Source organism: Parasteatoda tepidariorum, chromosome 6, assembly GCF_982258835.1.
Source record: "Parasteatoda tepidariorum strain Cologne lab strain chromosome 6, Ptep-v5.0, whole genome shotgun sequence".
NCBI classification, from domain to species: Eukaryota; Metazoa; Arthropoda; class Arachnida; order Araneae; family Theridiidae; genus Parasteatoda; species Parasteatoda tepidariorum.
The window spans coordinates 84,126,255-84,142,245 of NC_141760.1; the positions used below are offsets into that span (position 1 = coordinate 84,126,255).

At 27.7% G+C, this 15,991-nt stretch overlaps 1 protein-coding gene across 1 annotated transcript in view; it reads left to right on the top strand.

The window, feature by feature from the left end:
• Gp210 (nucleoporin 210) overlaps nt 1–15,991 on the top strand; it is a 66,094-nt gene that overhangs the window by 41,864 nt on the left and 8,239 nt on the right. The window contains exons 27-39 of the mRNA XM_043041779.3: nt 570–711; nt 1,507–1,569; nt 2,593–2,769; nt 2,860–2,940; nt 4,194–4,325; nt 5,135–5,293; nt 9,146–9,237; nt 11,179–11,362; nt 12,154–12,326; nt 12,598–12,682; nt 12,839–12,971; nt 13,691–13,824; nt 14,815–14,953. Coding sequence (XP_042897713.2) covers nt 570–711; nt 1,507–1,569; nt 2,593–2,769; nt 2,860–2,940; nt 4,194–4,325; nt 5,135–5,293; nt 9,146–9,237; nt 11,179–11,362; nt 12,154–12,326; nt 12,598–12,682; nt 12,839–12,971; nt 13,691–13,824; nt 14,815–14,953 — 1,694 coding nt within the window. The remainder of the gene's footprint in view (nt 1–569; nt 712–1,506; nt 1,570–2,592; nt 2,770–2,859; nt 2,941–4,193; nt 4,326–5,134; nt 5,294–9,145; nt 9,238–11,178; nt 11,363–12,153; nt 12,327–12,597; nt 12,683–12,838; nt 12,972–13,690; nt 13,825–14,814; nt 14,954–15,991) is intronic.

The following is a 15,991-nucleotide window of genomic DNA, read 5'->3' on the forward strand; positions in this document are numbered from 1 at the left end:
AGTTGAAATGAGGGCCTTATCAACACATATTAGTGTCCAACCCTTTGACCAATAATGAATAATTTACTCATTCCCTCGGACAGAAAATGCATATTAACCCCACTGACACCTTACAGGTGCATTATCTGCCTGGATTGGAAACATCTGCTTGGTTTGTTTAAGGATGGGAAAGTGAGATAAAAGAAGCTTATCGCTGAATTCTCCTCTGTAGATGATTTTAAAAATCGGTATATGTATTTATTTTAAAGTAAAAATTTCAAAATTATTACAAAAAAATGAAGAAAAAAATCAGTCGAAGACAGAAAAAAGTTCATTATATCCAACTTCCTCACTTTAAACCATGTTCACTATGCCGGGGTTTGACTGTATATATATATATATATATATATATATATATATATATATATATATATATATATATATATATATATATATATATATATATATATATATATATATATGGGCAAGTTTGTATTAGTGCATTTTTTATCATAGTTTAATATTAAAATTAAACTTAGTGTAATCTCACCATTTTTGATGTTTTAATAGACTTTATGTTTAAAATTTAGATTAGCTGCACAACCTGATCCACATCAATATCAAGCTCTGTACAAAATTAAAGGCTTATCACTTGGAGTAACAAACTTCAAAGTTGGCACAAAAGCTAGCGTTTTCAAAGAACAGTATGCTAGTGAATCATACCCTATTCAGGTTTGTAGTACAAACTACTTTGGTTAAATCTTTTATGCAACGCCTTTGAATCTTTGATACTTTTTAGGTTTGGATTCAGGCATAAATTGATGTTTTAATCTAAACATAATGTTGTACTTAATTCAATTATTGCTATTTGTTTGATGAATTAAATTAAATCTATTTGTATAATGAATTTGATATTGTTAATGTGATGAATTCAATGATGAATGAATTATATTTGTTTCATTATTTAGATTAATACTATTTAGTGGAATTTAGTTTATTGGAAATAATTTGTGCACTTAAACCCCTTTTAAAATTATATTACGAAAAAAAAAATTTGTATTAAAATTTGGTATTCCAAAAAATGACACCAAATGTAAAAGAAAGTTTTGATATCAAATAAATAAAAATGAAAAGTTAAGGTGCTTTATTCCAACATGCTTTTATTTTTTAGCTCTCAAAGGATTCTTAAATTATGCCCACATTTTTTTTTCCTTGTATGAAGAAAGGGGGGGGGGGAATAAATAAATTGCATCAAATGTAAAGTTCCAAAGCAAAGTGGAAATTTTCTGATTCATGTACTCAAAATTTTGATCATTATTTAAATAATATTGGAATTATCTAAAATATCAATGTAAAGCAACTAACTTATAATTTTGATGATTTGATCTTGGAATATTTTGAAAATATTTTTTATAAATGACATATACATATATTATGATATAGCTGCTGTTTTATAAAAATTTTTTTGATTTAATGTGAATTGTTATAATTGACATAAGATTGAAGTCTTCTTTTGCTTTGTTGCAGGTATTTTTACCTTTGAAGGTTGACCCAGATCGAATTGTCTTAATAGTTGGTGCAACTTTTCAAGTAAGTTAATGAAGCAGACTTAAATTTTCTTATTTTATTTTACTGTTTTAGTTTAAGAAAATTTTATTTGATTTTGTTTATTTCACTAGTATTTTTAAGTGGCAGAATTTTCTTTTTTTTATCATCAGATTTTTCTGAGTTCTTACAGACTTAAACTTTTCATCATTAGTTGTTTTTGTCTTAACATATTGATTCCATTACCAATTGTGTGATAACAGAGAACTGAATCTCCTATCTGTATGCCTGAACTTATGTCTCATTTACTTATTGCTGTTATAGATCTGTTTTACCATTGCCATTGTCTTGCCATTTTTGAACCTTCTTATCAGTGTGACTTTGCTAGATTTTAATTTTCTGTTAAAAGTTTCAGCTTTGTTTGAAACCAAGTTTTCATCCAATTTCACATAACTACCAAACCTCTGATGTCAGTACTTTCTAATATCATAGTTTTTATAATATTTTTTTTTAAACCTTATTCTTAATCAGACACCTGTTTTGAACATGAAAAGCTCATGAGTTTTTCCAGACATAAACTTTCTTCGATTTGGACTATATTACATAAATCTTTCCTTCATGTTTTATCTATATAAAGTAATATTTATGAGCACTTGATTCATTTTTAAATATCTCAATCTCTTGAGTTTTGCAAGGTTTCTCTTTTTCCTTTGGTAAAAAATTTATAAACTATGTTTTAGAAGATTTATTATTGGTCCAATATAATTGTATGATCAACTACTTAGTGTCTGATGTTCGTACTTGTGCCAGAAATGTGGCATTTCTGTATATATACTGAATAAAGTAATTTTTGAATAGGAAAAAGTTTTGTTTTTCATAAAAACAAAACTGTTATAGTTAAAACTTATCAGTATCTTAAAACATCCCAACAATTTCACATTAGCATTTCCCCCCCGTTAAACTTGTTATTTACCTGTTAAATTTATCATCATATCTTCTTATCTTAAGATCACCTAAGTAACAATATTACTCATGTTCAAGTTTTAATTTTTGTTGACTATTTTATAGGTATTATGTTCTGGAGGTCCTCATCCACAAATGAATATAGAATTCATCATTGACAATAAGGATATTGCTGTTGTCTCAGAAGCTGGTATTGTGGAAGCCAAAAAAGTGGGAGAAACAACTTTGATAGCAAAATCGTATGGTCAAGATAAGAAAGGTGAAACAATTGTGTTTTCTGAGGTAAGTACTCCATTTAATTATGGTTTGAAAATAATCTTATGAATTTATAAATGTATGAAGCATTAAATTTATGACTGTTTCTTTATTTAGGATAAAATAATTGTGACATGTGTTTCACTAAAAGAAGTAAAGATTCATGCACCATTATCAAGAATGGTTGCTGGAACGGAGGTAAATTTTTCTTTCTTAACAAGTGTTCTGTTTCCCTAAATCCCAGGCGTCGAATGTCTGCTACTTTATAAGTTAATTTCAACAGTTTGATCATTGCATATTTCTGAACTTCTATTATAAACGTTGCCTGAATTGGTTTAGTATAAGGACATCTTTATTTGCAATAATATTTATGATCTAGTTTGTATTTTTACTGCATAAATCAGTTGATGCTTATCGTTCTTTTTTCTAGTCAATTCAATAAGTGCTTCATAAACTCGGAAAACTTATTTCTTTTTAAGCATTAAGTTTTATTAAAGTGCGACTTGTACATAGTTTTCACAATGCCAATTTAAAAATTTGTTATTTGTTAATTTTATATTGGAATTCATGTGATAATATTTTGGCTAAATAATTGTAAAAAAGTTTTGTTTTATCTGAAAATCTCATCTAATTTGAGAAGAGTAAATGATTTTTTCAGTTGCATTTAAGTTATTTAATATTTTTGATAAATTATACATTGGGTTATATAAGTTAATTTATATTTTACTTTCCTAAAAAAAGTGATTTTGAAAATGTATTTTTACTTTACATGAATTTTTTCAAAAATTTAGTTTATTTTTAATTCCAATGGATAATATATTTTTTTTCTTTGTGTGTTATTTCATGATATATAAAGATTGCTTTCATATAATTTAATATTTTATTCAATACTATTGAGAAATAATTGCGTTTGTTTTAATAACTTAAATTTTTTGTTCTCCTTTTTAAAAAAAATTGGGCGATTTTGAAAGTGTGTTTAATTTAATGAATTTTTTATTATTATAATTATTTTAATTTAATCACAACTTTTACCACCAAATCATATTATTTTTTTTTACTATATGTATCATTTTTAAATTATGTAAAGATTTGTAGGATAGGATTATTTAAATGTTTTTATACCAAACAGCCTGTTCAAATCAAAGGGCGTTCAAATCAAACGACAGACATATTGTGATTTCTTTGCATTATACTTTTTATATATTAAGCTATTTATTGAAAATATCTGTAAAATAATAGATAAAAAAGAAAAATAACTTATTTTTCATACATATATGCCATTAATATTTTTTTAAAATTTAAAATAATAATTTAAAGCAAACTATCATTAAATAATATTATATTTTTAAAATATTTCACAAAGTGAGAAACTCAATTTTCTAATACACCTTTATTAGCTTTTTGTTTATTAAAAAATATGAACTAAAATATCTGTTCATTATTATTTGCAGATGCCTATTTATGCAACTGGTCTTACAGAACATTTAAACCCATTTGCTTTTGGTAATGCTGTACCTCCTGCTTATTTTAAATGGACTGTCAGTAATGATAAAGTTGCCTCCATATTCAATATGTATAATCCTGTAAGTATAAAGTATAATGAAATGTAGTATACTGAACTTTATTGACATTGTTTTCACTTTAGTTTACTTAGCTCAAAGTATACTCTATCTCTTTGGATAATATAATTTTTTTCAAGGCTATTAATGCCATTGTATTCTGAGAAAGCTCTTAAAACAATGTTTAGGTCTGAAAACTAACTTCATAATGAAAATGATATCAAAATTCGATTTCTATACTTTATGAATTATATGCTCAAAGCAAAATGTATCTTTTCTATCTTTTATAATCTTAAAATTAATTATCAATCTATGATATTGTTGTAAGTGTAATTTTTTTTCCATTCAACTTTACCTTTAAAATCACAGCGAATGTTTTGTGTTTTAGAATTAGAATTACAAAATATTGTTTTTGAGAATATCTTGATTACTTTGAAACATTTAATGATCTATTCAAAATAATTCTGTTGTAATAAAAACTTTACCACAATATCTATTATTGAATGGAACTGAGCCTTTTAAATAAGCGACCTTGAGAATATTTAAACAGTCTGTAAAAAAAGAAGAAAAAAATTTTTTTGATCTTTGAAAAAGCTGTTGCCAGAAATGCTGTATTCTAATTCTTTCTAATTTTCATGGTGATTTGTTTCTGAGTTGTAGATTTTAAAATGTTTTTTTTCTTTCTTGCCACTGATATTATAAACTGCATGCAATTTACTTTTTATGCTAAAAGAAAAAATTGAGTTGATTATGCTAGTTTCTTTTCTTTTTTTGTGTGTTGTTGTTGCTAGGTTAAATTTCTATTTAAAAATAAATGAATTTGCTTCCTCTAGGTTGGTCTTCAAGAATCACCTGAAAATAATTTCCGTGTTAATCTGCATGCACACCAAGATGGTTTAGTTACAGTACACGTGGAGGTCACTATTCCTAAAGAAAGATCTCCTTCATTTTTTGGTGGTCCTCAAGTTCTAAGTAGTGAAATACAAATTCAAGTAATTTTTTTTATTTTCATTATGTTTTTCTCTGTAATAATATATTTATGTAATTTGCAGTGACAGATTAATCATATGCTTAAAGGAAAAGAAATACATATTTGTAATCAATAACATTCTTATATGTTTATTTTTAAATTGTTAAATATTTTCTTGTAAACTTTCAAGGAAAAATTAAATACATAAATTCAACTTTGTCACAAGAGAAGAATATATCCATGATATGTTAAGTATCAACCTTAGCTTAATTTAATATCAATGAAAGCAGGCAACACATTTTTACAAATAGAATTTATTTACAAAAATTTGGTTAAATTTAACAATTTCTTGTATGTTTTTTCAATCGATAATTTTCTACCAATTAAGAATATCTAGAATGTATGGGAGAATATGTATAAATCAGGGATGAGATTTTTCCGCTTTTTAGCGGATTTCCGCTTTTTTCACTTTTATCTCTTAAATTTCAGTTTTTTTTAATCAAAAATTCAGATTTTTCTAAAAATTTCCCTTTTTTTTTATAAGTATTCCGCTTTTTCAGAAAATTCATCGATTTTCAAAAAGAAACAGAAAATTCACACTACATAGCTACCAATCCTTTCTCATTGTTACTTATTATAGCTATTTTCTCCCCTTTTACACGCAGCAGATAAGATTTTCCGAATTTTTACCCGCCCTCCAGATAGATCCGATTTTTGTAGTTCAAACGACGCTGCTTCTGACAAGCCTTTTAGAGGTCCCAAGCCTGGAATCTGCAAATATCTCGATTCTTATTCACACGATTTTAATATCAAACGTAGCTTTTCATATTTGCGCGTTGCGATTCTTATTCACGCGATTTGAATATTGTAAGTTGCGATTCTTATTTACGAGATTTAAAAATCCGATATTGTGATTCGTATTTACGCCTTTTTAAAAACCTATGTAGCGATTCGTATTCACGCAAGTTTAAAATTAATGTCTTGATTTGCTCATGCGGTTTATAATATCAAACATTAATTTTCGTATTTATACGTAAATTTAAAATAAGGCATTGTGAATCACATTCACGCATTCTAAAAATTATGCATCATTCTTATTTATGCAATCTAAAAATTATGCATCATGATTCGTATTTACGCGATCTAAAAATTATGAATCGTGATTTGTATTTACGCGTTTTAAAAATTCTATATCCCAGTTTGTATTTCCTCATTTTCAAAATCGTATATCTAGTTTCATATTCATGTAATTTCAAAATCCATAATTGATATTCTTATTCACGCAATTTTAAGATCAACTATCGCAATTCTTGTAAGAAGTAAATTTTTTTTTAATTAGTTACTATAAAGGTGACTGTTTTTTCTAATGACAATTATTAGTATATGTAAGTGTTACAACATCAGAGAAACTGGAAGGGAATATATTCAAAACTTACATTCTGTGCTTGCAAAGAAGAAAAAATAGGATTTGTCACAAGATGTTTGAAGATGGACTAACGACTAAATATAGTAAACAAAAGCAATCACTTAAAAAGGGATTTAATTTAATTCTTTTTTTTTGGAAAAAGAGTTAATTAACTCATCATCAAAATTTTATTTATAATTGCTGTTATTTATGCTATAAAAGGCAAAATTCTTATCAAATAAAAAACAATTATCTAAACAGTTGCTGATTGTCATGTAATTTTTCAAACTAAAATAGCAATTTTTGTATGTTAAGGAGTTAGTAAATATTTCTACTTCACTGTTATTGATATGTCTCAAAGGGCTCTAGTTAGATTAGAGTAGACTATAATATGAACATAATGATTCGGTCCATTGTTAAAGTTTTTTTTTCCAATATAATTTAAAAAGTAATGTTACTGATATATTTGCTATAAATCACATAACAGTATTTATTAAAAGAAATGAAATATTAATGTATACTCTCAGTAGTTTTAATTTGCTAAACCAGGTAGTTTTTCAAGTAATAATTGTCTCTTATGTGCACTGAGGAAAAATATAATTTCCAGCTTTATTTTTTCAATTGGTAATTTTTATTTTCACTAAATGTTAAGTAGCAATGTAATCATTTATATAATAATAGATTAGTACACAATTGTATGTCAACACATTATTTATTACCTTAAACTGTCTGGAATTTATTATGAAAGGGTTGCGCTTGCGTAAAATTTAATATCATGGAAATTCAGCTTTTTTGCCTTTTGGCTAATCTCATCCCTGATAAATAAATGTCCTGCTTTTTTATTTTGTTTGCTCTATCTTATTTGCTGCTATAATTTATATATATTTTTTACAGTATTTTTATTTTTTAATTTGTTAGTTATTAAAATGAAAAGTTTTTGTTTCTTATAAAAATATTATAGGGAAGTGAATATTTTTGTTTAAACTTCTAATATAATACTGTTAAACATTACTTTAGCTTGCAAACATCTCTGACCAAGAAAAATTTTCTAAATCCTTGACAGTTTTCTATGAATAAACCTTTAAATATTCTCTCCCTACTGCTGACAGTGCGCTATCTTCACCAAGCTTGATCTATATCCAAGAAAATATTTATAAATCTGTTCAAGATAAATGCCTCTTAATTTTATGTGGCAGAATAGAAGAAAAAGAAACTAGAGATTGTTCAAGTGTCATCTTGGAAGAAGAAACAATTTGCATGACTGTATTGGTACATAAAATAATTACTTTTTTTCAAGTGTTCAATGGCATCAGAAGTCTTCCAGATAGATGTGTCCACAATCTTTGTATCATACTAAGCCAAACTTAATGGTGCCCAAGGAAGGCCTACTGTGCCCATCCCAGTTTTCTTATTTTGGTGTGCAGGAGCAAATGTTTTGGTAGGATGGTCAGGCAAACACAGAATCCCCAGTGTTTACTTCCCAATCTTGTTTGGTTCTCATTTTATCAGCCCACTGAAGGAATGAAAGGCTAAGTCAGCCTTGTCCAGTCCGAGAATCTGTGGCGTTGGAGAGTGAATTTGTACCACTTGGCCACTGACTGTGGTGTATCATTCTGTCAGATGATATTTCATATTACGAATTAAATTCATAACCATTCATTAACTTGCTAATGGATTTTCAATGATTGTTCAAACATTATTGATTGATTGAACAAAAATTTGATTTGATACCATGTCACTACATTGAATTATGATTGTACTGTAAAAAAGTTTTCATTTTGCACAATATTGATTTCTGCTACGTCTAAACTCTTGTGTAAAAAACATCCAAATATAAGGAAGAGCACAATTGTAGAAATAATCATAAATAATGATTTCGACTATGATAGAGACGAAACTTGTGTTCTTGTTCAGCTTGCAAAAGAAACTAAGTTAAAATCGTTACATGATGTTAAGATACTCCAAAAATGATAAATTTGACTGTAAACTGTTTAACGAATTTAAAATGCATCTGATGCGATTAAATTATTCATTGAAAACTGATTAGATTTATCTTCGTTTAATCATTGTAAAATACAATATGTGAGGCTAAGTTCATTATTTTATTTTTCTTTGAATTTTAATCATAATGATTTTACTTAGTTTAAATAAATATTTATATGTTTCTAATTATGAATTTATTTAACTGTCATATTAATTTAGTTTAAATAGTTTACAGTATTAGATTTCTTAGTTAGCATGACATCCCTCTTTTTGGACACTACTCCTAAGCAAGCAATTTTCTTGGCCCTGAGGATGTCTACTTTTCTGTGGTTTCACTGACATGTTTTCATAATACTTTATATTTCAGTAGTCTTTTGTTTTATTACTATTATTTTAGCTGGGTTAAATGTCTGTACATTTTTCCTGTGCACATCTTAATCATAAAATCTTAATATCTAGTTAAGCTGTAATTTTTTTTGTACTTAGGTCTTTAAAAGGTTAAGATTAACAAATCCAGAAGTTGATGATGGAATGATTTTGATGTCTCCGAACTCACAGCTTAAACTGAACTGCAACAGGTAAGTTTTTATTTCTTCTGAAAATTCCCCCCCCCTTATTAAAACTGGTAATAGGGTGGAACAACAAAAACAAAAGAAGTTTTCAATAATTGAAAAGCACTACCTACCAAAAGTTCTATATGGATTAGTACATCATTCATGAATTTTTTCAGAATTTTTATGCAACATTCATTTTCCACAAAAACCTTAAAATTTTGAAATTTTTCATATACAATCAAATTTTCAAAACTTGTTCTATGAAAACAAATTACCACTCCGAACTTGAGTATTGAATGAAATATTTTTCATAATGATGCTATTGTGAGACTTATAAAGATGCAACCAAAAGTAAACAAGCTAGAGAAAACTAAAGAGTATGCTATAGCTTCACAGATGTAGCATTGATGGATGATTTAAATTTGACATAAAAACACATTTCAGCATAGAAGAAGCTAATTCCATTAAGTTGGTCGATAAATCAAAGTTACTTATATAAACTCAAAGGAATTTGTTTAGCGTAGTAAACTATCTCATATTCGAAAGTTTCCCCGGGCTTTTCCACACCAGATTTTGTGGATATAATTTGTAAGAAACTGCTTGTATTACATTCATTCAATACTTTTGATCTGTATTGAGATCAGAAGTGTCACACTCTCTCATTTCTAAAACATTTTCTTCAATCTGTTAAAAATTATTATTGAAAGGTGTTCATAGTTGACAAAACTCTTGTCCATAGGTCGAGAATTTCTTAATGACTTGCTGTCAGAGTTTAAAGATTTTGATGCATAAAAAATCTAAAATTTACCTGCGATATACTAGTCAATATGCAACTTTTGGGAGGTAGTGCTTTTTTATTAACGAAACTTTTGCTCCACCCTGCTGTCTAATTTATTTAATAAAAAATTTGTTTTTAATTATTTTTAGAATCAAATTCTGGTCAATTAATGTTAGAGATTTTAATCTATTTCTTTTCTTGTTATAAATGTTTGAGATCTATATGTAAAACATGGTGTTAACAGAGGTATTGACAGGGTGCGTAGCATTTGTAAAAAGTACTTAAAGGTGCTTTTTTGGGGATTTCGTTTTTAAAAGCTTTTAAAGGTGCTTTTTTTCAGCTGGCATTTTTAAAAAGTGCTTTTCTTCTGAAATTTTTTTCTTCTCCCTTGAGTGATATCTGATGGATCCCATGCATTTCACGAAAAATGGGGAGTTTGCTACGTAATCATTCATGCGGACTTCATGTCGTACCCACGTTATGACTTGTGCATGCGCGCACACTTTAAACCGTAACCCGAGTGCTCCAATTCGGATAAAGAATATCAGATCCTTATGAAATGTTTTTCTTTTTAATTTTTTTTAATTTTGTTCTTGTTTATTTTATTTTACTTCTAACACTTTTTTTTTTGGCGTAGGGGATAAGAGTACTTTTGTTCTGAGTTCAGGGTCAAGTTGAATTCACTCGGTGATGTGGGAAAGTACTGATTGTTTCGATTTACGCCCGTTTTTTGTTTTTTTTTTTGGTTTTTTTTTAAACGCTAAAACTGTTTATAAAAAGTTTTTGTTTTTCAATAATATCATTGATTGAATATGAATTTTTTGAGTGCTTAAAAATTTTTGTAAAGTGCTTGAAAAGTTTTTAAAAAGTGCTTATTTTTGATTCAAAGATTTGGCTACGCACCCTGATTGAGCTGCTGCTAATTTTCTATCATTTCAACAAATCTTGGTTTAAAATAAAAAATTGTAAAAAATATAAAAATTAGAAGCTCGATTTCCTAATTTTTTTTTAATGGGGAAATTCAATTTGTAAAAAAACTTTTTTGACATTTTATTTAGCAATAATTTTGTATGCAAAAATTTATTTATATACATTTATTAAGAAGATAAATTTAAGTTAAACTTACAGCCCTGTTATAGTACTGTTTTTTAATGTTTTTTACTATGTGTGCAATGTTTTCTTGTTAGGTTTGGTGAGGCTAAAATAACTTATAAACTCTCACCGACTGAAAGCAAAACATCTGATACTTCACTTGTTAAAGTGGATGAAACAGGAAACTTAGTTGCTTCATCAAAGACTGGGTCTGCTATTCTATTAGTAACTGCTGTAGAAGAATTTGGTGTCACTCAACGTTTATCTGTTGTAGTTAAGGTAATTATTTACTGTTTATAAAATAAATGCTTAATCCTCATCTCAAATTTTTTTTCTGTTAATAAACAAAACAAAAGTCATCTAAGTAATTAAATTTTCATACAGATTTTTCAATTTGGTTTTCTGTTCTTTTGTGATTTTTTTTTCTTTTCACGTTTACATTTTTTTATTTTAGATTTAGCTAGTAATTTAGTAAGATTATTAACATATTTGGATTTTTTTGAGACTTTGGTAATTGCATAAACCGACGTTACGAGATTGAGCTGTATTTTCTTCTTTTTCTCTTTATTATTATTGTTCTTTTTCTTTTTTTCCCCCTTTTTTTGTGAGACATAGTTTACGGAAAGATTTAATTTTGTTTTTGTGAATTCATAATTTATATCAGAATAATATCATTTTTTTTAGCTCTTATACGATTAAATTTTTTCATCCAATCAATCAAATCATTTGTCTTATGTTTGTTAAAATATAAAAGGAGATATATAAGTAAAATAATTGGTCTTTAATAATTGCTAAATTTAGTTACATTTTAAACTTGCATTGTTTAAGAAAATGCTTAAAATCCAGTTAACAGTTAGTTTTTTTCTCCACCCATGTGTTTTTCACTGTGTTTAGATAATTATTTCAAGTAAAGTAATTGCAATTTTTTTATCCATTCTGTTAGACTTTTGAAATTTATATAGAACAAAATTTATTTAATTTGAGCAAATCTGATTATTAAATATTTTATCCCATTTATGATGTCATATGTTGATGTATAAAGTTGGATTTTTAACCTATATTTTTTTTAGGTTGAAGAGAAAGCATACATGATGTTAAAACCTACAGGAATGATAAGAACTAAAGATTGGCATTTAAATATATTGCCTGTTGGATTTATAATTCCATTTAAAGTAACATATCATAATAATATTGGTCAAGTTTTTGATGCTGTCAGCTCTGAACTTCAATACAGAACCAGCAGGTTGGCTTTTTTTTTTTACTTATGTTTATGCTGATTCATATCTTATGCATCATAGTGTTTAACTATATCTAGGAAAATATGTTAATAAAAACTGGAAAATTGATTATTATTTTTACATGTTATAAAGGCATTGGAATTTTAATGAAAGAAATATAGTTGGAAATTAAAATATTTAAAAATCAATGTGTCAGATTTTAATAAGTAAAAAGCTAAGGTGAATATTTTTGTGAGAATTATTCAGGCAAATTGCTTATAAAGTTTATTTTTTCAGACTTAATTCAGCACGAGTGTCTTCCGGAGCTGCAAATAACACCCTGAGCATTCAAATTGTCAAGGCTGGTTTTATTGTTTTAAAAGTAAGTGTTACTTTTTACTGTCCATTCACCTTGTTTAAGGGTAATTAATGTGTACAATCATTTTTAGTATATTTTTCACATTCTATGGAAGATACTTTTGAAACTGTTTTATTACTGTTAAATATCATTAAAAAATATTTTGAATTTCATCTTTAGGTTTGGGATTCTCAGTCATCTATCCCTCCTGATTATATTAAGCTTGTAACTGGTTCAGCTATCGATCCTAATGATGTTCATCTTACTGTTGGTGATGTTGTGTGCTTTGGCAGCCCCTTGGTAACTAAAGAAGGTAATTACATTCTTGAGTTGTTTTGTCTCTTATTCTATTTATTTACTTATTGTACATTTCTATGCTGATTTAGACTCATAAGCTTATTTGCACTTGATATTTAAACTTAAGCTGATTTGCACTTGGTATTTAAACTTAAGCTGATTTGCACTTGATATTTAAACTTAAGCTGATTTGCACTTGATATTTTGACTAAGATGATTTACACTAAATATTTAGACTCGTAAGGTGATGTGCATTTCATACTCGGACTCATAAGCTGATTTCTGCTTTATATTTATTCCTCATTTCTATCATATTATTAATTTAAGTCAATTTAGTTTCCTCTTGAAATCATCTAAGAATATATAATACAGCACTTCATTAAACAATTATGTTCAAACTATATCATGTCATGTTTAAAGTTTAAATCGTGAATTAAAACAATGTAAGTATTAAAGAAACATTATTCTAGTTTGCGTTCAGTGGCATGTCTACAAAATAATCAAGTTTGATTATTTGTACAGAGAAAATTAATTTATAATTATTTCTAGTTATCTTTTGTAAATTTAGTAAGTTTTTGCTTTTAAATTAAGACATTTTGAGTATTTATGTTGTAGTTTCTTGATATTCTTTAATCTAGTAATAAAATATGATTCCTTAATTATGTTGTCCTCACTTTATATTTTTTTATGTTAATTATGCTGTGATGATTACTTTACCATACTCTTAATAATTAGGTCATGGTGGAACATGGTCTAGCTCCAAAAATGTCATAGCAATTCACCCAGTATCCGGAGGAGCTGTTGCCTTAAGCCCAGGACACACAACTATTGTTTATTCATTAGTAAATGGTTTTAGCACATCAACACAGGTAATTTCATTTTTTATTCCAAATATATTCAGAAACAGTTCATAACTGTGAGGAAGTATAAATTACTGATAACCTCAAATATTGTTCTCTATATATATTATAGATAATTCTCTCTCTATATATATCATTAATATGCTACTCTATATATATTATTGATAACTTTAAATGTTATAATCTCTCTCTAAATATAGTATTGATATTTATAATTGACACCTCTGGATTACTGACATGCTACTCTATGTATATTAATATATAGAGTATGTATTATTTTAGAGTTTATATTATAATTATTATGTACTTCATATAAATTATTGGTATATGTATATATTATTGGTGACTTAAAATGTGATCTTAACATCTAATAAGAGGAGAATTAGAAAAATGCTTATTCACATTAAACTAAAGACCTTGTGTATCTTATCAATATTTTGTTTAAGAAGCATTTTAATCATTGCAAAGTATCACTATGCTAAACCCTCTCATTAAAATATTAAATAGGCTTGAACTCATTGCTTTTTTTGGCTGATAAATTAGAAAATGAATGATTTGTTTTGAAATTGGTGATGCTTTGCACAGTCCATATCATACCCTCAAACCACTACACCATTTCCGTTTTTACTGAAATCTGCTTTCCTAATGGTACCAAAGTCAATATCCTATAATTTTAAGAATGAGATTTAAAAGAAATTTGTCAACCGCTACTTAAATAGTTTTAGCAGATGTAATAAAGCTAATATAGACAAATGGGTATGTTAGGTTCTCATAAAAGTTTTATAAAAACTCTATTTAAAAACTTCTGGTGAAACAGCTGGGTGCAATTTCTTACCTGTTGCATTCTGTGTGTCTTTTTACTACATTAAAAATGTACACATATTGTATGCTAAAACGAAATGAAATATTGGCTAGAAAAAAGGTTGTTTTTATTAAAGTGCTATACATTTCCGTTTTGTGTTGCAAATTTTGTATAATTCTTCTATTTCCCTGTTGTAGGTAACTATTCAAGATGCAACTCATATAGAAATAGAATCTGGAAGTGTTACAGTTGTGAGTAATCTTCCTCGCTCTAAACCTTACAAGATTCCTGTAATTGTTCAAAATAAGAATTCCCGGAGAACTAATAACATTATAGGTTAGTTTGTATTCTTCTTTGTTAAATTAATCTTTGATAATTTATTCAAGTTTATGTTTTAGGTTGTTGACAATATGTCTATGCTTATAGACAATATGTCTTTTAAACATGTAGTACAGATTTATTACAAATGTTTGTTCCTCGAAGTTTGCCAATCAGTCTTCCAGTGATCTTTAAACTTTGTTTTAAATCGGACATAGCTTATAGCATTGTGCAATGAACTTGCCTAGGACTTACCTTAAAATTACAGGTTTGCTAGAGTATGGCTAATTCCATATCTTGTACCTTTAAACTCTCCATTTAGATTAACAATTGCAAAATTTTATTATGTACCTCATAATTCTTGATGTCCCGCAGTGGACTGATAGTTAAGACACGGTTCCCAGCAGATCACCGAAGTCAAGCATCCCTGACAGCGATCAGTGTGCGGGTGGGTGACCCACTTGGATCAGTCTGCAAAGGGACCGAGGGTGTGCGGTATTGGTCTTCGTTAAACTGTGCTACCGTAAAGTGCTTGACTTCGCTTGCAGGTCGTCAGGCTACCGAAGCGGGGGTGCCATCCCCTTTGCAGAGGATCAAAATTGTGATGGCATGTCTTCGGATCATCCTCAGGGATGTTTCCCAGACCGTCGCCAATAGCCCATTGTGCAGCTCTAGTGCGACGTAAATGAAAAAATCAATCATAATTCTTGATTAATACACTATTCTGTCATCACTTTTATTTTTTCTTCCTTGTTATTTTTCTAATTTCATATTGGCCCTTTTTGTTGTGCAGTTGTCTTTTGTAAACTAACGTAAATGAAAAAATCAATCATAATTCTTGATTAATACACTATTCTGTCATCACTTTTATTTTTTCTTCCTTGTTATTTTTCTAATTTCATATTGGCCCTTTTTGTTGTGCAGTTGTCTTTTGTAAACTCTGCTGTTAAAAATAAAAATATTATACCTCTTAATTTAAGGAATTATGTTAATGTTTTTCACATACTATAAATTTCACAAAAAAATTAGTATTTGGCCTAAAGCTCTGCATAGAGT